A 24,549-nucleotide genomic window follows, 5' to 3' on the forward strand; every position below is an offset into this window, starting at 1 on the left:
CCGGTGCTGCAGGCGGATGCACTTCCCGCACATGTAGTCGTCAGGGACGTCCAGTGGTCGTGAAAGGCGCTATATAAATCCAAGTCTTTTTACATGCTGCATCATTATTGCACTGTTTGAAATTCGCTGTTTAAGTATATTACTGCAGTATATTTTATGTGCCCATGCGGGAGCATTTTCCATCACGATTGACCGGAATTAAGGTAAAAGTTTTTTTGCAGGAGTGTTTTCTTGCTTTGGAGTTGAATTAAGAACAAATAGAAATTCAGATTACAGGGTAATCTGCAAGAATACCTGTAAAACCACTGAAACAGTGAGACGGATTGCAAACCTATTTTTTAAACAATCTATTTATTTTGTAACAAGACAAATAAACACAAAACTTAATAACGAACAAATTCGTTTTCGTAAAATAAAACAGTGGTCTTTGCTAGCTTTCTGTTTCAAGTTTGGAGTATCATTGTGTGAAACTTTCAACAGAAGAAGGTGAGCCTTTTGCCTCCTGATGATCCTGGCAAGCATTGCAAAGATTTGATTTCCCTCACTTTTTTATTTCTTCCGATCATCTGACCGGCAGCAAAGTCATATGACTGTTTTGCGGGAGGATAATAATAAAGGAAGGAAGCGCAGAAAATAAAGAGATTGTCGTTTAAATAACGAGGTAAAGACGCTGGCATTTGCTGATGGTGTTATTTAAAAAAAAACATGACTAGCTAAAAATATAAAGGTGAGGCTGGCCAATGTGCATTGTTCGGGTTGGGTAACTGTTCCACGGATACTGAAAGTCCCTGGGGAGTGATCCCAGTCGTGAGGAGGACGGTGATTGCTTGGATCGACATCCCTTGAGCTGTTGAAGTGGATTCTGTTCCACGGTAACTAACAACATATCTGATCGCCGTCAATTGCACGGCTTCGGGGTCGCAGAGTGCCTGGGATTTTCCGGGACTGATGTATCTACATCAGGGGTTATTAGCGGTCCTTGTCGTTCTGCAGAGATTTAATGAATTGTTCAGTTTGTGTTGTACAATGAGTTTTTTTTTCATGCAGTAAGCAATGTGACAGCATTTACAGTTCTGTTTAACCTTTTGCTGCCCCTGATAAAGTGTGCGCGTCTCGCAATGGCTAGAAATCCAAAAATGTACCACTTATACCTGCTGCAAATAATTTTTTAACGTTAAATATTTTATGGAAAAATGTATGAATGCTTCTTCCGATCACTCCTGGCTGTTGCTTTTCCCATCTCATCTTGATTGCTCCCCAATATTCAGAGGCCACTTAAAAAAAAAACTTGGATTCTTCATGGTTTGTTCAACTTCTGCTTTACAACTGGGACATCTCCACACGCAAGAAGTGTCAGTCGAGGCTTGCTTTAACAGGGCGCCGAAACTGCAGATTTTTTTTAACGTTAAATATTTTATGGAAAAATGTATGAATGCTTCTTCCGATCACTCCTGGCTGTTGCTTTTCCCATCTCATCTTGATTGCTCCCCAATATTCAGAGGCCACTTAAAAAAAAAACTTGGATTCTTCATGGTTTGTTCAACTTCGGCTTTACAACTGGGACATCTCCACACGCAAGAAGTGTCAGTCGAGGCTTGCTTTAACAGGGCGCCGAAACTGCAGATTTTGCATTGCTGCAGAAATGGCTTCAGTGTTGCAATGTGTTGGGTGAGTGCAGCCAGACTAGTGTCTGCTTTGGACTTTGGAAGCCCGGTGCATTCACTCTTTAAATATAGCCTCTGTGTAGAAGTGTAGCCTGGTGAGTGGCATATTTTTGCCTGCCTCCTGCCCACTGGTTCCACCGGCAAGACCGTGGACCATCCAGAAGACCATCAAAAGAGCGAAACGTGGTGTCGGCCTCTGCCACTTGCACCGCACGCAAGACGGGAAACAGGGTGCAGAGCCTGGGGGCCAGCTGCTGGACTTCAGTGCTGGGAGGGGAGGGAGGCGAATTGGTCAAATGCTGCCTTGCACAGAGACCAGCGGGCAACATTTCAAATCGGAAGACTGACCGCCGCGTTCCTCCCCTGGAGCTTGCGGAGGCAGAGGTGGGGAATTGGACTTCTTTGCAGCAATGGTCCCCAGGCTCAGCAGCTCATTGCTGGGGCGGTTGAAAATTGTCAGCCCCCTCCCTCCCCGCGAGGCAGTGGCTCAGCATCAAGCCCAGGTTTCCCGGTGGACTGTGAATGCCCCATTTGTTCCACCTTGCTTGGGCTGCAAACCAACTGCAACATAGTGTGAAGGCCAGTTCAAAGTATTTCCAGGTGGCCTGCTGGACTGTCCACTGCAGTGGTGCACACAGGCTTTTTTTATCCCGTGGTCCACGTAGATTTGTACCACGCAGCTTTTGGGGCTACGTGTAAAGTTTAATCAATGTTCTCTTTCATTTAAACATATCTCAAGTGGATAATATTAATAGATCTTGGTGTATTGATTTTGGATTGACCAGGCAACAACAGACTAAGAACAGCCTTTCTCAAACTTCCAGGCCCACACAATTTAAATGGAACAAACCAGGAAGTAGGACTTGGGTAGCCTGGACCTTGTAGTCCAGATTGCCAGAGCTCAGATGCCATGCCTGGTCTGTGGTTTGCAGTTTGGACATCATTAGTTGACATCTTTAAGATGAATAAAGAACCAATTGTTTGCTAGCATTAACAATTCATAGGCACTGTTTAGAAGCACTCTCCTATGTGTTTTTAAGTTTGGATAGGCAGTGGCTTTCCCCCACTGTTTTGAGAGTAGTGCAGAGCTGGTAGTGTAGCTCACTGCTGTTGAATCATGCTGGTCTTGGATGGTTCCTGCATACAAGAACTTCCAGTGGAGTAATCTCTAATTTCTCGTTTTTTGATTTTGTTTTTGTGGTCTTCTCTGTGCCCTCAGTTGGTGGATGAGAAAGTTGGTTCTCAAACCAGTGTCCTGAGCTTAAATAAAGGGACTACAAAGGCATGAGGGCAGAATTGGCTAAAGTAGACTGGGAAAATAGATTAAAGTATGGGATGGTTGAGCAGTGGCAGACATTGAAGGAGATATTTCATAACTTGCAACAAAAATATATTCCAATGAAAAGGAACGACTGTAAGAGAAGGGCTAACTAAGGAAATAAGGGAGGATATCAAAAGGCATACAATATGGCCAAGACTAGTGGGAGGCCAAAGGATTGGGAAACTTTTAAAAGCCAGCAGAGAATGATTAAAAATATGATTAAAAGAGGGAAAATAGATTTTGAAAGTAAACTAGCACAAAATATAAAAACAGATAGAAACATAGAAAAAAGGTGCAGGAGTAGTCCATTCGGCTGTTCGAATAGTAAGAGTTTCTATAAGTACATAAAAAGGAAAAGATTGGCTAAAGTAAATGTTGGTCCCCTGGAGAATGAGACTGGGGAATTAATAATGGAGAATAGGGAAATGGCAAAGACGTTGAACAAATATTTTGTATCGGTCTTCACGATAGAAGACACTAAAAACATCCCAGTAGTGGATAATCAAGGGGCTATAGGGAGGGAGGAACTTAATACTATCACTATCACTAATGAAGTAGTGTTAGGTAAAATAATGAGACTAAAGGCGGACAAGTCCCCTGGACCTGATGGATTACATCATCGGGTCTTAAGAGAAGTGGCAGCAGAGATAGTGGATGCATTGGTTGTAATCTACCAAAATTCCCTGGATTTTGGGGCAGTGCCAGCAGATTGGAAAAGCGGAAATGTAACGCCCCTATTTAAAAAAGGAGGCAGACCAAAAGCAGGAAACTATAGACCAGTTATCCTAACATCTGTCGTTGAGAAAATGCTGGAGTCCATTATTAAGGAAGCAGTAGCTGGACATTTGGAAAAGCATAATTCAATCAAGCAGAGTCAGCGTGGTTTTATGAAAGGGAAATCATGTTTGACAAATTTTCTGGAGTTCTTTGAGGATGTAACGAGCAGGGTGGATAAGGGGGTGGTGTATTTGGATTTCCAGAAGGCATTCGATAAGATGCCACATAAGAGGATACTGCAGAAGATAAAAGCTCACAGGGTTGGGGGTAATATATTAGCATGGATAGAGGATTGGCTAACTAACAGAAAACAGAGGCGGGATAAATGGGTTATTTTCCGGTTGGCAAACAATGACTAGCAGGGTGCCACAGGGATCAGTGCTGGGTCCTCAACTATTTACAATCTATATTAATGACTTGGATGAAGGACCGAGTGTAATGTAGGCAAGTTTGCTGATGATACAAAGATGGGTGGGAAAGCAATGTGTGAGGAGGACACAAAAAATCTGCAAAGGGATATAGAGCCCAAATTTTCCTAAACTCTTTTTCTGGCGCCTTCACTCGAGCTGCGCCGTTTTGTCCGCCTTCAAGCCCACCGAAAAAAGACCTCCATATTTTGGCCGCTCCCCAGCCTCTCCTCCGTCGTAGCGCAGCGTGACCCTGCTGGGTGGAGCAGCGCCGGGACCTCTGCACGTGCGCGCTAGAGCCTGCGCGCATGTGCAGTAGCTCCTGGCAGGCCGTTTCTGCAAATGCGCGCTGCAGGCTGAGTGGGAGGGGCTGAAGCACGCTGTCCCTAGTCCTGGCCGAATGGGCTCCCTCATCGGTGGCCCGCTGCGTTCCCTAAGGTAGGACTTCTATTTTTTTTATTTACTGATTGATTTTAGTGCTTTAGATGCAGGGTTCCTTCTATTTTTTTGTGTGTTATTTACTGATTGCTTATTACTTTGGTCTTGGTGTTTTAGGGGCAGAGTTCCTTCTATTTTATTTGTTAATTAATTGCTTATTACTTTTTGTGCTTTGTTTGGTGCTTGGTGGTGCTTTAAATGTAGTTACTTGCGCCGATTCCTTAACTGTATGTAAAGTCTTTCTGTGCAGACAAAAGTGGATATATATGCTGCCCTAAGTTAGTTTAGTACAATTTTTTTCTGGATAAATTGGCATAAATAGTGTAAGTGGCTGGGAGCGTCCCCTTTTGAAAAAAAAACTGACCGAACAAAAACCCTAACTAACTCACTTACACTGGCGCAAATTAAATGGCCATATTTGCAACTAAAAAGATACACCAGAAAAATCAAGTTACACCAAAAAAACCGGTGCAACTCATGGGGCAATTTGGGCCCATAGACAGGCTAAGTGAGTGGGCAAAGATTTGGCAGGTGGAGTATAATGTGGGAAAATGTGAGGTTATCCACTTTGGCAGAAATAATAGAAAAACAAATTATAATTTAAACGGAGAAAAATTGCAAAGTGCTGCAGTACAGAGAGACCTGGGGGCCCTTGTGCATGAAACACAAAAAGTTAGTATGCAGGTACAGCAAGTAATCAGGAAAATAAATGGAATGTTGGCCTTTATTGCAAGGGGGATAGAGTATAAAAGCAGAGAAGTCCTGCTACAACTGTACAGGGTATTGGTGAGGCCACACCTAGAGTACTGTGTACAGTTTTGGTCTCCGTATTTAAAGAAGGATAGACTTGCATTGGAGGCTGTACAGAGAAGGTTCACTAAGTTGATTCCGGAGATGAGGGGGTTGACTTATGAGGATAGGTTGAGTAAGTTGGAGTTCAGAAGAATGAGAGGTGATCTTTTTGAAACCTATAAGATAATGAGGGGGCTCGACAAGGTGGATGCAGAGAGGATATTTCCACTCATAGGGGAAACTAAAACTAGGGGACATAGACTTAGAATAAGGAGCCTCCCATTTAAAACTGAGATGAGGAGAAATGCCTTCTCTCAGAGGGTTGTAAATCTGTGGAATTCTCTGCTGCAGAGAGCTGTGGAGGCTGGGTCAATTAATATATTTAGGGCGGAGATAGACAGACTTTTGAGCGATAAGGGAGTAAAGGGTTATGGGGAGCGGGCAGGGAAGTGGAGCTGAGTCCATGATCTTATTGAATGGCGGAGCAGGCTCGAGGGGCCAAATGGTCTACTCCTGCTCCTATTTCTTATATTCTTATGCCCCTCCTCCACGCTGGCATATTTCCTCATTTGAACCTCCTCTTTAGATCTATTGTGTCATTGCCAGCAACAATTCTTTGCTTAATCCCACAGAGGGAACAGTCTGATTTATTCATCATTGGTTGCTTTTTGTTTGTTTAAAAGTTGAAGCTCCCTTATCCGGCACCTGGACCTGGCCTCTGCCGGATAAGGGATGTTGCCGGATGAGGGGAGGTCAGCGGCCTGAGGTTGTGGTGGGGGAGGAGGTCGGTGGTCCGAGCGGGCCCAAAGAGTCGGCATGGCCCGAGCAGGCCCGAGGATGCAGCCCGCTGGCCCGACCCCCCGGAGGGAGCACTGAGCAGAGGAGCGGCCGGCCCGAGGATTGTGGCTGCAGGAGTTCCAACAGGGCGATGAAGAGGAGATTACCCCGGCATCGAGGAGAAAGATAGCGGCCAAGTTCAGCAAAGCGAAAAACTTGCTGGGGCGGGGGGGGGGTTTAAATATATTTCTTTGAAAAAAAACTTTTAGCAAGCTTTTATTTATAATTTTTTTCAAAATATAACTATTAGTAGTACAGGTTGAACCTCTCTCTCTGCCACCCCCCCCCCCCCCCCCCCCCGGATACCCAACATCAAGACCACTTAGGCAATCAATGTCTTCAGGAAAGCAGAGAATATTGGTGAGTACGAAAAAAACGTATCTGCGCATGCGCCTCTCTGCCCCCCCACCGGTAATGGTGACAGATAAGGGAGACCCGGATAAGGGAAGTTCAACCTATAGTTCTAAAAATTTTTGGACCACCTCTGCATATATATATATTTTCAGGCTCAAGTAGTCCTTTCAGTCCTAGATTCCTGTTTTTATTACTTATAGCTGCTAAATTTCTGTGTGTGTCTGTGTATTTATTTACATTTTCCTTTCCAATGCTAGTACTCACATGGATGGAACTTTCTGCTAATTTTCATTATATTTTCTTCTATTTCGAGTGCGACTTTCCACTCATTTATTTTTTGGCACTATTTTCAAAGATCTCGCGGGGAAATAAATCTCAGAATTTAAAAAGACTCTAATGTTGAATTCTGGCTAGCTACCAGTTTAAAAAAAAAAACTTGTATCCATTGACATTTCTTTCATTGACATTGACATTGACATTAGGAAAAGGGGAGGTGCAACGAGACCTGGGTGTCATGGTACATTAGTCATTGAAGGTTGGCATGCAGGTACAGCAGACGGTTAAGAAAGCAAATGGCATGTTGGCCTTCATAGCGAGGGGATTTGAGTACAGGGGCAGGGAGGTGTTACTACAGTTGTAAAGGGCCTTGGTGAGGCCACACCTGGAGTATTGTGTACAGTTTTGGTCTCCTAACTTGAGGAAGGACATTCTTGCTATTGAGGGAGTGCAGCGAAGGTTCACCAGACTGATTCCCGGGATGGCGGGACTGACATATCAAGAAAGACTGGATCAACTGGGCTTGTATTCACTGGAGTTAAGAAGAATGAGAGGGGATCTCATAGAAACGTTTAAAATTCTGACGGGTTTAGACAGGTTAGATGCAGGAAGAATGTTCCCAAAGTTGGGGAAGTCCAGAACCAGGGGGTCACAGTCTAAGGATAAGGGGTAAGCCATTTAGGACTGAGATGAGGAGAAACTTCTTCACCCAGAGAGTGGTGAACCTGTGGAATTCTCTACCACAGAAAGTTGTTGAGGCCAATTCACTAAATATATTCAAAAAGGAGTTAGATGTAGTCCTTACTACTAGGGGGATCAAGGAGTATGGCGAGAAAACAGGAATGGGGTACTGAAGTTGCATGTTCAGCCATGAACTCATTGAATGGCAGTGCGGGCTCGAAGGGCCGAATGGCTTACTCCTGCATCTTGTTTCTATGTTTCTATGTTTCCTGTCAACACACTCTGATGACTCATGTCTCTTGCCTTCCTTTACATGACTTCTTCAACTAGGAAGCCAATTCTTGGGTCAGTGCGAAGGTACAGTGTGCCAGTCCATTTGATGGAAGGAATTTTTGAGTGTTGGAATTTCAATACTCAGGCCCTTTTTATTCTGGCTTTGTGCAGAACCATGCTTCAGCTCATTGTCAGACAGGGAATTGTGTGTGATTTGTGATTGTTCCTGACACTTTGCTGGAAGATGTATTGATGTAGCTACATGCTGTATTGGGATATGGCCAGGACAAAGTAATTGGTTATAAAACCTGCAAGTCAAGTGTCATTCAGTATTACTCTTGGCAGTGTGACCCATTGAATGGCATTCAGTTCCATTCTCAGGATGTCAGCATTGCTGGCAAGGGCAGCATTTATTGCCCATCCCTCAGTTTATTGCCTCAACATTAATTGAAATAAATTGTGGTTTCTGCTGTCTTCAGTGTTGATCCATAAGGCAAGGGAACAGGACTTGGAGCAACTGAGTTGAGGCTGAGTGGAAGCAGTCAGGACTGTCTGATGCCTTCATCCTGTCCCCACTCACTCGGTGCCCTGCTGGTCCAATCAGGAAAGTGGAGAAGTATGTTTCATGTTAACCACCAGGAATATCATCAGCTAAGTAGTCTAAAATTCATTCCCTTCCTGCTATTGATTTATTTTCTGTGCAAGTTTTTGCCCATTACGATCATCAAAGACAGCCTTCATGTACAGAAAAGCCTCTCGGCGTGAGGAGAGGGAGAAAGAATTGAAAGTTGATTTATGCCAATATTTGTATAGGTCAACGATTTACAATTATTAGTTAACCCTCCCTTTTTGGATCCAAGACGAATACAGATGGCTCTTTTCTCTTGGAGAAGACATTTTAATTTGGTGCCTATCCAGATGGAACCATCTATTGCAGCTTATAAAATCTGAAGAAACAACAGAACAGGGTGTGAATGAAAAGATGGGCACCCCAGAAATAATGAAAAACTGGCTTTAAATTATGTTCAGCAAACATTCTATTGTATCTCAACTTTCAGATGCAATCTACTGTAATTTAACAAGAATAATGTTCTCTGTTTTTCCTTCCCATCACATAATCTGGGGAGTGACTTTTATTTTATGAACGTCCATTTGTAAAGGGGGAAATGTTTTCCACACACTGTCTAGCTTATGAATGAGAGATATTGTATTTGCCGTTTGCATATTTTAAAGGAAAATTGCCATACTGTGGCCAACAGGACACTAGAGTCTTTGGGTTTTGTTCCAGGACCAAGTCTGGCCCAATACCTCCTTGAGGTAATAATACCCTTTTTAAGATTTAGTACAAAGCGCTTTGTTTTCCTTTTACAGTTTACTTGAAAATTTGAGAAACAACAATGAAGTTGATTATATTGGAGGACTACATAAAAGCCAGTGAATGGGCTGCAAAATACATCAGGAACCGGATCATTCAGTTCAACCCAGGTCCAGGCAGGTACTTCACTCTGGGTTTGCCAACTGGTATGTAGGAAGACCTTTGATATGAATTGAGTCTGTACTGTTGGTCATTTAGTTCTGTTGAATCTTTCAGAGGTTGAATTTAGTGCCCAGGTATATGTTCAGCAACCGCCATTAATCTATCCCCAGGTCACAAAATAAGCATTGCCTTTTCTCGGTGATCTTGCCAATTTAGTGTTAGATTAGTGGTTTTATGTTGTATTGTTGACACTGTCTAAACTCCTATCATCAGGTGCCTTGTATTACATCAATCTTGATTGGCTTTGAAGCCAGATATCTGAGTTCAAAAATCTAATTCTAATGTCCTGTGACACCCAGCCACCACCAAGCAATAAAACAATACAATGTGCAAGATTTCTCTTTCTTTTCTTTCCTCTCATACAAAAAAACCCAACATCGACAAGTGGTATTTTTGTCCAGAAGACACAAATAGTCCAACACAAGGCCATCTTCATGAATGCAATAATACTGCTTCTTGATTGTTCCACTTAATTTTTTTATTGTTCTTCTCTTCCCTATCTCCCTTTCTTAATAGTTTCTAGGATTCTAACACAAGCTTTATGGGCCCGAATTTCATTGCACTACCGCCCACAATCGCTGAGCTACCGCCCAAAAATGCCAGTTTGGTGGGAAAAATTCACGGACCAGCAACCTACCGCCCGGTGGGAAATTCATTGGAGAAGTACCGCCGGCGGTAGCCCATACTACCTGTCCATGGTAAAATTGCCAAAAACGCAAGTTTCATCATTAGGATCCTGTAAGATGTTGTTACCGCCCGCCAGAAAGACCGTTGTGAAAAAGGTGGTCTTACCTGGATCTTCAGCGGATAGTACGGACAAAGAAGCTAAGCCGTCCAGAACAGTAGATCCCACTTCAGATTTTATTCGCTGTTGCAATATTTCCCTCTCAGAAAAACAGGATAATTAGAAGTGATTATCCTTCCGGTTATAAAAGGGGTCGGGGGGTCTAGTAAGGAGGAGGAACTGAGGGAAATCCTTATTAGCCGGGAAATTGTGTTGGGGAAATTGATGGGATTGAAGGCCGATAAATCCCCAGGGCCTGATGGACTGCATCCCAGAGTACTTAAGGAGGTGGCCTTGGAAATAGTGGATGCATTGACAGTCATTTTCCAACATTCCATTGACTCTGGATCAGTTCCTATAGAGTGGAGGGTAGCCAATGTAACCCCACTTTTTAAAAAAGGAGGGAGAGAGAAAACAGGGAATTATAGACCGGTCAGCCTGACATCGGTAGTGGGTAAAATGATGGAATCAATTATTAAGGATGTCATAGCAGTGCATTTGGAAAGAGGTGACATGATAGGTCCAAGTCGGCATGGATTTGTGAAAGGGAAATCATGCTTGACAAATCTTCTGGAATTCTTTGAGGATGTTTCCAGTAGAGTGGACAAGGGAGAACCAGTTGATGTGGTATATTTGGACTTTCAGAAGGCGTTCGACAAGGTCCCACACAAGAGATTGATGTGCAAAGTTAAAGCACATGGGATTGGGGGTAGTGTGCTGATGTGGATTGAGAACTGGTTGTCAGACAGGAAGCAAAGAGTAGGAGTAAATGGGTACTTTTCAGAATGGCAGGCAGTGACTAGTGGGGTACCGCAAGGTTCTGTTATGGGGCCCCAGCTCTTTACACTGTATATTAATGATTTAGATGAGGGGATTAAATGTAGTATCTCCAAATTTGCGGATGACACTAAGTTGGGTGGCAGTGTTAGCTGCGAGGAGGATGCTGTGAGGCTGCAGAGCGACTTGGATAGGTTAGGTGAGTGGGCAAATGCATGGCAGATGAAGTATAATGTGGATAAATGTGAGGTTATCCACTTTGGTGGTAAAAACAGAGAGACAGACTATTATCTGAATGGTGACAGATTAGGAAAAGGGGAGGTGCAAAGAGACCTGGGTGTCATGGTACATCAGTCATTGAAGGTTGGCATGCAGGTGCAGCAGGCGGTTAAGAAAGCAAATGGCATGTTGGCCTTCATAGCAAGGGGATTTGAGTACAGGGGCAGGGAGGTGTTGCTACAGTTGTACAGGGCATTGGTGAGGCCACACCTGGAGTATTGTGTACAGTTTTGGTCTCCTAACCTGAGGAAGGACATTCTTGCTATTGAGGGAGTGCAGCGAAGGTTCACCAGACTGATTCCCGGGATGGCGGGACTGACCTATCAAGAAAGACTGGATCAACTGGGCTTGTATTCACTGGAGTTCAGAAGAATGAGAGGGGACCTCATAGAAACATTTAAAATTCTGACGGGGTTAGACAGGTTAGATGCAGGAAGAATGTTCCCAATGTTGGGGAAGTCCAGAACCAGAGGTCACAGTCTAAGGATAAGGGGTAAGCCATTTATGACCGAGATGCGGAGGAACTTCTTCACCCAGAGAATGGTGAACCTGTGGAATTCTCTACCACAGAAAGTTGTTGAGGCCAATTCACTAAATATATTCAAAAAGGAGTTAGATGAGGTCCTTACTATTAGGGGGATCAAGGGGTATGGCGAGAAAGCAGGAATGGGGTACTGAAGTTGAATGTTCAGCCATGAACTCATTGAATGGCGGTGCAGGCTAGAAGGGCCGAATGGTCTACTCCTGCATCTATTTTCTATGTTTCTATGTTTCTATGAATATGCTCCGTTGAAGGGCATGTGTGGGGTAGAAAGCTGACATCAGCTCCCAATTACAGTAAAGGCTCCATGGACCTGTGGTATAAGGGTCTTGACAGAGCTGCATACAGAAGAGATTTAGTCACACCCTGTGAGTCTCCAGAGGTAATGAGCTCATGTGAAAGTATATAGCTATTAATGAAATCCTGTAATTTTCTCTTATGTGCCAGAATGAGATCTTGACAAGAAAATTTGCCCAAATACAGAAGTTGCAAATATTCCACTGTTATAATTTGATTAAATAACATGTAATGTTAGAGGTGGGGTTCGGCGACCTGTTAGCTCAAAAACTGTACACTCAAATGCCTGGCCTCCAAGTTCTGGAACTATCTGTCATTCAAAGCCACCCGTCCTGGATTGGTGACCCATACTTGTCTTAGCTAAATGAAGTACTGTCAGGACCCATTAAAAAGCAGAATCATAATTGTAAGGCAAAAAAAAATCATTGTTGTGAAAGGCAGATGTCTCCCTACCAAAATGATCCTTGTATCAAATTCTATTATAATTTTTACATCCTTCCTCATTAGTGACAGTTGCACCATTGCTTTGTTGTAGTTATTAGTTAAAAAAATGAATAAAATAAAAATCCTCATTTTTTTGACGGAATCAGCTTCCACCACAGAATGACAGATACAGAATAAACAATACAGTCACATACTAGAAACCAGATTCATGGTTTGAAAATCATCATAAAAAGATCTAGAGGGCAGATGAGGAGTGAAAATCCATCTGGGAGTTATCGGCATCTGAAACGCACTGCCCTAAAAGGCGGTGGAAGCTGATTCCGTCAAAAATAAATCCAAAATCTTGCGCATGCGCAGTACACGGCCTCCGATCTTTCCCGAGTCGCGAGGCCTGCACCTACCGCCGACTCCCGCTACTGCCTGCTGCTCCCACTCCTGCTCCTGCCAAGAAAACCAGGATGAATCTCCTGCCCAATCAGCCCCAGTGGTAGCGGCGGTAAAAAAGCAAGGACCGCCCGGATAACGCTGAGAAATGGGCGGGAGCAGCAGTTGATGAATTTCGGGGCCTAAGAGACCCGTGCACTCTAAAATTAAGTAGAATCCTGCTAATCTGAACTAGTCAGGACCAACCCTTCAGACTAATGATTTACTCGGGCTAGTGATTCATTGCTCAGAATTTGATGTGTGGGCAACTGAATAATGTGAGCAGTCATTTACATGGGAGAATTAGTGTTGCAGCTTAAAATCAGTAGCTTGAGCCAGGTCATAAGTTGGGAATCGGGAAGAAGAGTTAGCCTCTAAATATTAGAGCGGAGAAGGCTAATGGGAGAATTGATAGAGCTGTTTAATATCATGATGGGTTTAGATAGAGAAACTGTTTCCAATGGCTGAAGGTTCAATAACCAGAGGGCACAGATTTAAGGTGATCGGCAAAAGAACCAGAGGTGACATGAGGAGAAACTTTTTTACGCAAGGAATGGTTAGGATTTGGAATGCACTGCCTGATAGGGTAGTGGATGCAGATTGAATAGTAGCCTTCAAAAGGGAATTGGGTAAATACTTGAAGGAGAAAAAATTGCAGGGATATGGAGAAAGAGTGGGTGAGTGGGACTAACTGGTTTGCTCTTCGAAAGAGCTGGCGCCGATTTGATGGACCGAATGGCCTTCTGTGCTGTATATTCTATGATTCTATGATTACAGTGCTAGTTGAATGGAGCAGAGTGGAGTAAAAGCTGATGCTGTCCTCTAGTGCTGTGATACCTAAATGGGAACTTACCTCCTGATTTCAGTCCTGGCTTCTGCTGGTTTCAAGTGTGATTATTAAACCAAGAGGTTTCTTGTTATCTCTCATGTCATTAGACCAGTCACACTCCCATTGCCACTTGTCTCTAACGAAAGGTACTAGCCCTGGTCAGCGAACTGGTGTTAGCTTTTACGTTCGAAAGGCATTTTGTAAATAAAGCTTAATGTTGAAGGGTGATGTACATTGTACAAAATTCTGCATCAATATCTATTGCCAGTAAGAAACGCTCCTTTCAAAGCTGTCATCCCTGATTAAGTGATTAATCTGTATTGGCGTTCCATTATGTAGGATGGGAAAAAAAATAAATGTGGGCGATGGTGAGTTTAATTTGTTTTACTGCTGTGTGAGCTTACAGAATTAATTTGCAGCAGTATTTCATATCTTTTTGCAGGAAGCACTCCATTAGGAAGCTATAAAAAGCTAATTGAATATTATAAGAATGGTGATCTGTCTTTCAAATATGTGAAAACATTCAACATGGATGAATATGTTGGTGAGTGTGGCGCAGTACAACTTTTAATTTATAATTTTTTTTTAAAGTTCTGAATAAACTGACTTGGATCCTGAAACAAAAAGGTATTTATTGTCTGTTTCTGTAATAAGTGACCTGGATGCAGTGACCTGGTAGCATTGGTTTTGTCTTGCGTATCTTAGTGCATTGATGCAATGTATTGAAAAAGGAATTTTAGTGTCAGTGAGTAATTAGCTCTGGTCATGTTTTGAATACTACATAAAGTTATCTTTCACATCATTCATTTTGGAATTATTCCCATCTACATTTTTTTACGAAACACATTAAGGAATTGTGTGTAATATCTCCCAAGTTTGCAGATGACACTAAGCTGGGTGGCGGTGTGAGCTGTGAGGAGGACGTTAAGAGGCTGCAGGGTGAATTGGACAGGTTAAGTGAGTGGCCAAACGCATGGCAGATGCAGTATAATGTGGATAAATGTGAGGTTATCCACTTTGGTGGCAAAAACACGAAGGCAGAATATTATCTGAATGGCGGCAGATTAGGAAAAGGGGAGGTGTAACGAGACCTGGGTGTCATTGTACATCAGCCATTGTAGTTGGCATATAGGTACAGCAGGCGGTGAAGAAGGCAAATGGCATGTTGGCCTTCATAGCTAGGGGATTTGAGTATAGGAGCAGGGAGGTCTTACTGCAGTTGTACAGGGCCTTAGTGAGGTCTCACCTGGAATATTGTATTCAGTTTTGGTCTCCTAATCTGAGGAAGGACGTTCTTGCTATTGAAGGAGTGCAGCGAACGTTCACCAGACTGATTCCCGGGATGGCAGGACTGACATATGAGGAGAGACTGGATCGACTGGGCCTGTATTCATTAGAGTTTAGAAGGATGAGAGGGGATCTCATTGAAACATATAAAATTCTGACGGGACTGGAAGGTTAGATGCAGGAAGAATGTTCCTGAAGTTGGGGAAGTCCAGAACCAGGGGACATAGTCTTAAGGATAAGGGGTAAGCCATTTAGGACTGAGATGAGGAGAAACTTCTTCACTCAGAGTTGTTAACCTGTGGAATTCTCTACCGCAGAGAGTTGTTGATGCCAGTTCATTGGATATATTCAAGAGGGAGTTAGATATGGCCCTTACGGCTAAAGGGATCAAGGGGTATGGAGAGAAAGCAGGAAGGTGGTACTGAGGTGAATGATTAGCCATGATCTTATTGAATGGTGATGCAGGCTCGAAGGGCCGAATGGCCTACTCCTGCACTTATTTTCTATGTTTCTATGTTTCCTGCAGACTATTTGCTAAAACTCATCAGAGACCGAAATGAGGTGGGTGGGAAGTATAGAGTACTTTTACATTATGCCAGTGCCACCGGATCTTGACAAAAACAAGTCTTCCCAGCAGCCACTCTTAGCGGGTCCCAGTAGTTTTACCATTGGCTTTTAGTCAGCTGCATGAGATCCAATGTTCAGGAATTGGCGGGACTTGTGTAATATTAAATACTGTATTAATAATGTAATGTGCTATAAGCTGGATACATACCTGTTGCACAAATGCCAATGATGGAATGTAGCAGTCTGCCACTATTGTGCAGTTTTGTTCATGTTGAATTTACTGAATGATTTCCATGAATGTGGTATGGAGATTTTGTAAACCCCAATCTGAAGGGTAACATATCTCTTGGCCAGCTGAGGGTCGGGACTCCGCTGTAGTAGATCAACTTTACTTTGATTGTATAGATATTTTTAGATAGCAAAGAAAATGTCACACGCTTAATAAAATTGATTACAGTGATAGCATGGCAGAGTATCAATATGTTGTGCCACAGAATACTGGGATACAGCTTGGTCACATCTGTGCCACCCACACTGCTTTCGGGAGGCACTGAGCAGAGTCCAGCCACTTTCCAACAGGGAGGGATGGAGATTAAAAGTTGTCCCCATGTTGTATTTGAACAGCTCGTTAAGGTTGCTGTATCTAACAAATTCTGGAGTCCTCCATTGCTGGGAAGATGCATTCTCTTGTGGCAGAATTTGGTTGGGCTTGGTGCTGAAATTGGCTTTGAGGTATTGCAGAATTCCAGCGCTCTGTCTGTAATGTTTACTTGTGGTCTTTCGTAACGTGGGTGTAATAATGGAATGGTCATATCATTACAATTTGAGGCTAGTGCATTTGATCAGTGTTTATACTTAGTGACTGTTTGCAATACGGTATTTTGCACTTGCCTTGCAGGTCTTCCAAGGGACCATCCTGAGAGCTATCACTCCTTCATGTGGAACAATTTCTTTAAGCACATTGACATCCTGGCTGAAAATACACACATTCTAGATGGGAATGCTGCTGACCTGGAGGCTGAGTGCAATGCTTTTGAGGAGAAAATTAAAGCAGCAGGAGGAATTGAATTGTTCATTGGCGGTACTGTGCAATGACCTACACAGGAGAATTAATATCCTCTTCCTGTAACTGGTGCTACTTACATGATTGATAGTTGTAATCTGTTTTCTGTTACTTTTAAAAATAGATTTTGGAGGTGTTCCTGTGATTGTCAATGGGAGAATGTCTATATTGAGAGAAATTAAATATGTTTCCACCCTTGGTATCCAGTGTAACCATCAATTGCTCCTACGTCAGAGGCAGCATGAGTTGGATGCAGAGTAATGCTTTCTTTATGTTGGCCAAACAATATGCCTCAATGCCAGCATTAGAGCATTCCCTACTGTGTGAGAGTAACATTGCTATTTCCCTACACCAGCTATCTCCTCTTTGAGGGAAACTGAATTTATTATGAGCAGTTTTGTGCAAGGTTTAAAATTGTCCCAACTTCCTGGCATACAGGATTGGCCCTGGGTGATGCTGCCATTTAGCTCTGTGGAACTGTTACGATTGCATTTTATTCATTATTTTTTGGCTTTGAATAGGTATTGGTCCCGATGGTCACATTGCTTTCAATGAGCCAGGCTCTAGTCTGGTGTCTCGAACCAGAGTGAAAACATTGACAATGGATACAGTATCGGCCAATGCTAGATTTTTCGGTGGCGATTTGTCTAAAGTCCCGACCATGGCTCTGACTGTTGGAGTGGGGACTGTAATGGATGCTAGAGAGGTAAAGAAACATCAGTTAATTTGCATTGTTCCTTTTTTTTTAGAAAGCAGCCTGTCGGCAGAGAATATTTAATGTACTAAGTTTGTCTCTCGGATATAGTCACATATTGGCCCCAAGTTTCCACATGATTTGCTCCTGATTTTTAGGAGCAACTGGTGTAGAACGGAGTATCTTAGAAATCGGAATTCTCATCATTTAGTTTGCTCCAATTCTAGTCAGTTAGAACAGTTTCACTTTGGAACAGAATTCTTTTTTCAAAAGGAGGGCGTGTCCGGCCACTTACGCCTGTTTTCAAAGTTTCGTCAGTGAAAACTTACTCCAAATTAACTTAGAATGGAGTAAGTAAAGATTTTTGTACGCTCGAAAAAACCTTGTCTACACTTTAGAAAATCAGGCGTAGGTTACAAATCAGGCATAGGGAATTGGGGGGGGGGGGTTTAAAGGGAAGTTTACAACCATTAAACACTTCAGTTTTACAAATAAAGAGCCATCATCAATAATAAATGATAAATACATCAATAAATCAACCAATAAATCAATCAAAAAAAATTAATAAATTTTTTTAAAAAAATCAATAAATAAAACATTTTCTACTTACCGACTGCAGCACTGGGAGCCCTCCAACAGCGTGCTGGGATGCCCATCCCCAGTGTGTCTCTGTCAGTGTCTCTATCTCTCTGTCTGTCTGTGTGTGTCTCTCATTCTCTGCCTGTCAGTGTCTGTGTTTCTGACAGTGAGGGGAGGGGGAGAAGGCGGGTAGAGGGAGAGAGGGGGAGAGCAGGAAGGGGGAGGAATGGGGAGAAGGGGGAGGGATGGGGGAGAAGGGGATAAAGGGGAGAAGGGGGAGAAAGGAGATGGGGGGAAGGAGATGGGGGGGAAAGGAGATTGGGGGGGGAAAGGAGAAGGGGGGGAGGAGATTGGGGGGGGGAAGGAGATTGGGGAGGGAAGGAGAAGGGGGGGAAAGGAGATTGGGGGGGGAAGGAGATTGGGGAGGGGGAGAAGGAGAAGGGGGGGGGGGGAAAGGAGAAGGGGGAGGGAGGCTGAACGGGCCGGGCCCGAGACTTCGGGCAGGGCCCGTCCCCAGCACCAGATTTACAGGTAGGTGGCGTTGGGTCGGGTCGGGGGAAGCCCGGGTCGGGAGGTGTGGTGGGAGGGAGGTCGGTTCGGTTCGGGTCGGGGGTAGGGAGGGAGAAGGAGGTCAGGTCGGCGGGAGGGAGGGAGAGAGAGGTCAGGTCGGGGGAAGGGAGGTCAGGTCGGGGGGAGGGAGGTCAGGTCGGATCCAGTCCGGGAGCGGCAGTCGGGTCGGTGTCGGGTCCGGTCCGGAGGCGGAGGCGGGGGGGAGCGGGAGTCGGGTCGGGGTCGGTGTCGGGTCCGGTCCGGAGGCAGCGGGGGGGAGCGGGAGTCGGGTCGGGGTCGGTGTCGGGTCCGGTCCGGAGGCGGAGGCGGGGGGGAGCGGGAGTCGGGTCGGGGTCGGTGTCGGGTCCGGTCCGGAGGCAGGGGGGGGAGCGGAAGTCGGTGTCGGGTCCGGAGGCCGGAGGCGGGAAGCGGGAGCTGGCCGTGGAAGGAGCCTTATTCACGCAGCCCCAGTGAGGCCACTCGGCCAGGGCTAGGGGCTGCGAGCTTCGGGCCCCTCCCACATAGTTTTGGCTACCTGGAGCTACTGAACATGCGCGCCCACTGTAGCACATGTGCAGAGGTCCCGGCACTGTTTTCAGCGCAGGGACCTGGCTCCGCCCCCTACAGCTCCTGCTACGATGCGCCGAGGGCCAGAGGACCTGCAGGGAGGTGGAGAATCCGGAGGTTTTTTTAGGCACACTTTGTGGCGCGAAAAACGGGTGTCCAGGTCGAGACTGCGCCGTTCTAGGCGCGGCTCGAAACTTGGGCCCATTATGTTCAACAGCCTCTATCCTTGTTGCCTCTCTGAATAAGATTGTTCAGTTAGTGCTACAGTTTTGGAGTACTGCTACAAATGCAAAACTGAATTTTCTTTTGGAATCATAAAATCTTACAGCACAGAAGGAGGCTATTTGGCCCAGTGTACTCTTTGAAAGAGCTATCCAGTTAGTTCCACTCCCCTGCTCTTTGTCATAACCCTGCAAGTTATTCATTTTAAAATATATGTCCAATTCCCTTTTGAAAGTTATTTTAGAATCTACTTCCACCACCATTTCAGGCTGTGCAATCCAGATCATTATAACTCGGGTTAAAAAAAAAATCATCTCTCTCTGGTTTTTTTGCTGTCTAACTGGATTTTATATGAATGCATGGAATTTGTCGTTTGGGTTAATATTTGAATTTTTAATTGAGCAGTTATTGGTCGAGACGGTCACCATCTGGCTTGTGTGCGAATGACAGAGAGGAGAGAGAGAGAGGTGCCATCAATCTGCATTGTATTTGAACCCCGGAGCAACATTATTGTCATGCACTATTTCTACGCCTCTCCTCCAGCCGTAGCCCCCCACCTTTTTATTTCCTCCTTTTCTTCTCGCAAAAAGAGAAAACGAATAATATTTAATTGCTAGGTTTTCAGAATGATTAACATTAGAACATAACAAAAATTAGGAGCAGGAGTAGGCCAAACAGCCCTTCGAACTTACTCCACCATTCAATAAAATCATGTCTGATCTTCAACCTCAACTCCTTCCTCTCTGTTTTCTGTCTGTTAACCAATCTTCTATCCATGCTAATACATTACCTCCAATCCCATGATCCCTTATCTTGTGCATGTGGCACCTTATCGAATCTGTGGCGTCTTTTGGAAATTCAAATATACTATATCCACTGGTTCCCCTTTATCTACCCTGCTAGTTACATCCTCAAAAAACTCTAATAAATTTGTTAAACACGATTTCATTTTCATAAAACCATGTTGACTCAGCTTAATCATATTATGATTTTCTAAGTGCCCTGTTACCACTTCCTTAATAATGGATTCCATCATTTTCCGGAAGACTGATGTCAGGCTAACTGGCCTGTAGTTCCCTGTTTTATCTCTCCCTTCTTTCTTGAAAGTGGAGTTACATTTGCTACCTGCTAATCCGCAGGGACTGTTTTACAATCTAGGGAATTTAGAAGATCACATTCACTATCGTTGCAGCTATTGTCACTGTTATTTATGGAAGGTGCTCAATGTGTTTCCTTCTATTTCTGTAGGTGATGATTCTTATCACAGGAGCTCATAAAGCCTTTGCTCTGTATAAAGCAATAGAAGATGGTGTAAACCATATGTGGACTGTATCTGCTTTCCAGCAGCACCCAAAAACGCTCTTTGTGTGTGATGAAGATGCCACATTGGAACTCCGTGTAAAAACCGTCCAATATTTTAAAGGTAGGTGATTCTTGCAAGAATTCTCAGACTTCAATCACAATAACTTGTGCAATAACTAACCCCATTGCTATTTAACAATTTAAAAAGGCTATCTAGTCTATTTGAGATCAATATTTTCATTGGTTGCATATTTGCACGGATTTCTTCCATTTATAGGCATTGAACCAGCCTGGCTTTTTTTCTAAATTTCTTTATTCTCCATTACTGTTGGGATAGGTCAGTCTCAGGTGGAGAGGGGAAGTCCTAAGAGTGATCACAAGATGGATATAGATTAGGGAAGTCTTTTGGCTTACCTTGGCTCATCCATCCAGAATAAAAACCTTGCATTTTCCATGTCATGTCATCGAACTGTCCCATGAAAAAGTCTAAAGTTTTCCCTTCCACTGCCTTGCTTGCAAGATCATTCCAAGTGTTGATCACTACATGTGAATAGGTTATTCCTAATGCCTGTTAGTAAACTATCTTTTAACCTAGTCTCTTGGCCCACCTTGAGTTAGTGCTCCGATTTAACCTTATCTATGACGTTCAATATCTTGTGTACTTCTATAAAATTCTCTTTTAGTCGCCTCCTTTCAAAGATAATGAGCCTCAGTTTCTCCAGTCTTTCCTTATAATCAACCCTTTGATGCTAGGGATCGATCTTGTGGCTCTCCCCTGCACCGCCTCCATTGCTTGAATGTTTTTCTTGTGCTTCGGAGACCTAATCTGAATACCGTACTGGCACTGTACAGATTCAGCATGATATCTTCCAATTGATGCCCAACTGACTAAACAGATTCTGTTTGCTTTGCTTGTTACTGCTTCATAGTGATCTGCCAAATCTGTACTTTTGCTTAAGCGATCCTCTCAAGATCTGATTCTCTCTTGTTTCCACATTGTAGTTATTTTTCTCTTATCAGCATCTCACTGTCGCTATCCTTAGGATAAGTGTTTATTTTGTTGCATCTGATTGGTGGTTAGTCCTACCTGTGCTTCAACTTTTATGGTTTGGTTCCTCTTCAATGGTGTCCTTTAGACAAGTTTTCTTGTCTCGTCAAATTGATGTGTTCTTCAGTATATGCTTACACTAGGTTTCAATTCTACACATTTTGTCACTTATCTCTTCCAGTCATTAAATGTTACTGACTATTTCACTATTTTGAGGTTAATGTCTGGCATAGGGCTGCAAAATTGATCTCATTCTCTGAGACAGACTGGGAAGTTTACCTTTGAGGATTGGATGGCTTCAATTGTAATCTGATCTTAATAAATGGAAGTGAAAGAGCTGACTGTTTAGTGCACTGGGAGAGTTTTGTTCGACCTAACCATGTGACAACTTTAACTGTGAAGTTATAGGCTAATCACTTGTAGATAGTGTATATGGTGAGAGGGATATGAAAGAAAATTAAATGTTAAACTTGGAGTAACAGAAATTTACAATTAAACCATAGTAATTTGGTTATTTTCTCGGAGTTGTAGTTTATTTGTGTTGTTTGTGGGGTATATGTACATGCCTTTGTTACTTTTAGACTCGACTATTGCATTGTTCTATTGGCTGGCCTCCCACCTTACACCCTCCATAAACTTGAGCTCATCCAAAACTCTGCTGCCTGTATCTTAACTCGCACCAAGTCCCGTTCACCCATTTCCCCTCCCACCACCCCCGCTTGCGGTTCAGTAACTCCTCTCATCCTTGTTTCTAAATCCCTCTGTGGCCTTGCCTCTCCCTATCACTCTAATCTCCTCCAGCCCTACAACCCTCCGAGATCTCTGCGCTCCTCCAATTCTGGCCTCTTGTGCATCTCTGATTTTTAACACTCCACCATTGGTGGCCATGTCTTCAGCTGCCTAGGCTCTAAGCTCTAGAATTGCCTCCCTGAACCTCTCTGCCTCTCTACTTTTCTCTCCTCTTTTAAGATGTTACTTAATACCTATCTCTTTGATCAAGCATCTATCCTAATATCTCCTTGTGTGGCTTGTTGTCAAATTTTGTTTGCTGACGCTCTTGTGAAGTGCCTTGGGACTTTTTACTACGTTATAGGTGCTATATAAATGCAAGTTGTTGTCTAACTTTTAAAATTTTGCTCCTATGCCCCTTTTGTTTTGCTTCTATCCCTTTTCGCAGGTTTATTGCATGTTCACAACAAGCTTGTAGATCCATTGTACAGTATGAAGTGGTGCAGTGAAAAAAACTACTTTTAGTTATATGAAATGAAGACTGTTGAGCTGCAGGACCTTCCATGTGAATCACCTCTTCTAGAAGAGTAACTGAAGGAAACCTAGCCCGACTCGTTTTGAAATCTTATGAGTTATGACCTTCCCTCATACTTCTTTTGCGTTATCAATGAAAACGTCTCGTGTTATCAATGAAAACGTCTCTTATTTTTGTGGAGAGGACAGAAAGGGAGAGTATCTTAAGTCTACTGATGGACTGAGAAATGAGCCCAGTTCATTTAAACATTTAAACATGAGCGTAAACTTTTCATGATGAGTGCCGATGAGAATAAATTTACTGACCTGTATGAAAATTTGTACTTCTGAAACATTTCATTTTTGGATTGTGGAAACTTGTAACTTACAGCTCAGATCTGGCTGCTCCCTATTTAGTATATTTTGAAATGTTTTATAATTAGAATTAAAAAGCCATTCATTTTACGAGTTAAATTTGAGAACCATTACTAAATAGGATAAAGCCATGACAATTTAAGTTTAAAAAAAAAATACAACTTTGTGCAAAAGTTATTGTGATGTAATCAGCACCTTCCTATGGTGGCCTGATTAGTGTCATTGTCTCCATATCAATATATTTACTCTATTGGTAATGTACTGTACACCCTCTTCCAGTAGGTTTCATCCTCTCATTAAAAGTCACATTACAACGTTCCCTAACTTCTGCTGATGCACTGCATATGGTGTTTTTAATGTACAGGACTGAAAGAGACCGCTGCAGCCCATCTGACTAGCTTCGATGTTTGAAAACCACTTTACACTACCCTATGTCTCATACCTCGCTTGCTATTTCTGCTAAATAGCCATCCAGCTCTCTCTAGCATTTACTCGGTACTGTATGTCTTCACTGCTTCCTTGGGCAGTCTGTTCCATATATTCACAAGTTTCTGTGTAAAGCAATTACATTCAAAACTGTCTGTTGACTTCCCTTTTCTGAGCTTGTTTTTGTGGCCACCTTCCTGTGTCTGGAAATCCCCAAGTTTAAACAGAAGAGTATTTAACTACAGTAGAGTGTTCAATGGAATATTGAACCTTCCTCACTCTGCTGTTTTGGGCATTTTTTGTTCCAAGTGTTTGAAATGTGTTAAAGGGATGATGTTGCACTGTTGAGGTATTTTGAGCAGGCTACAGTCTATTAATAGTCTGGCACGCTCACTGCAGGGGCAAGTTTAAATGATGCTTTGTCTGTTGTAATACAAACAAAATTGTATAAGTCAAGCTGATGCAAGATATCAATTAAAGCCAGTTGCTGGAGGCAAATTTTATTGAAATAAGCCATAGTGTAATCATCTTGCTTTTTGAAGAACAATAAAAAATGTGTTGCCTTTCAACTTGAAAATAGGTCTATTATTTTCCACTGATGTTTACTCAGTATAATCATTTTGGGCTAGAATTCCACTGCATCTCCGCCTGGTTTCTCGGCGGAATTGGTCGGTTTGGGTGAAAACCGAGTTGGCAAAAATTTCCAGAAAGAGTTCCACCCGGCAGTTTTGAAACACCGCTGGGGAATGGATTGCTGGCGTGCACCCTCCAAAAACCACCACCGCCCGAGTTTTGACTCAGCGGTGACCCGTAGGTAAGTAGAAAAAAAACGCCCACGAGAAGCATCGGGAGCTGGGCGGTAGGTAAGTAACCCAGCATAAAAAGGTAAGTTAAAGG

General features: G+C 43.3%; 1 protein-coding gene across 6 annotated transcripts; it reads left to right on the forward strand.

Annotated features, from left to right (window-relative positions):
* The first annotated feature begins 558 nt into the window (after positions 1-558).
* LOC139262886 (glucosamine-6-phosphate isomerase 1) lies at positions 559-24,229 on the forward strand. Of its 6 annotated transcripts, none has more exons than XM_070878133.1 (7): positions 559-661; positions 9,192-9,341; positions 14,174-14,275; positions 16,484-16,666; positions 17,170-17,354; positions 20,508-20,682; positions 22,787-24,229. In XM_070878133.1, exons 2-7 carry the CDS (start codon positions 9,218-9,220, stop codon positions 22,861-22,863), a joined length of 846 nt encoding a protein of 281 aa, XP_070734234.1. In that variant the 5' UTR covers positions 559-661; positions 9,192-9,217; the 3' UTR covers positions 22,864-24,229. The 6 variants fall into 6 exon arrangements, with proteins under 6 accessions (XP_070734234.1, XP_070734236.1, XP_070734235.1 ...); XM_070878135.1 differs by having other exon boundaries at positions 648-727; XM_070878134.1 differs by lacking the exon at positions 559-661 and adding an exon at positions 738-872.
* Positions 24,230-24,549: the final 320 nt, after the last annotated feature.

Source organism: Pristiophorus japonicus, chromosome 4 (genome assembly GCF_044704955.1).
Source record: "Pristiophorus japonicus isolate sPriJap1 chromosome 4, sPriJap1.hap1, whole genome shotgun sequence".
In the NCBI taxonomy this organism is placed as follows: Eukaryota; Metazoa; Chordata; class Chondrichthyes; family Pristiophoridae; genus Pristiophorus; species Pristiophorus japonicus.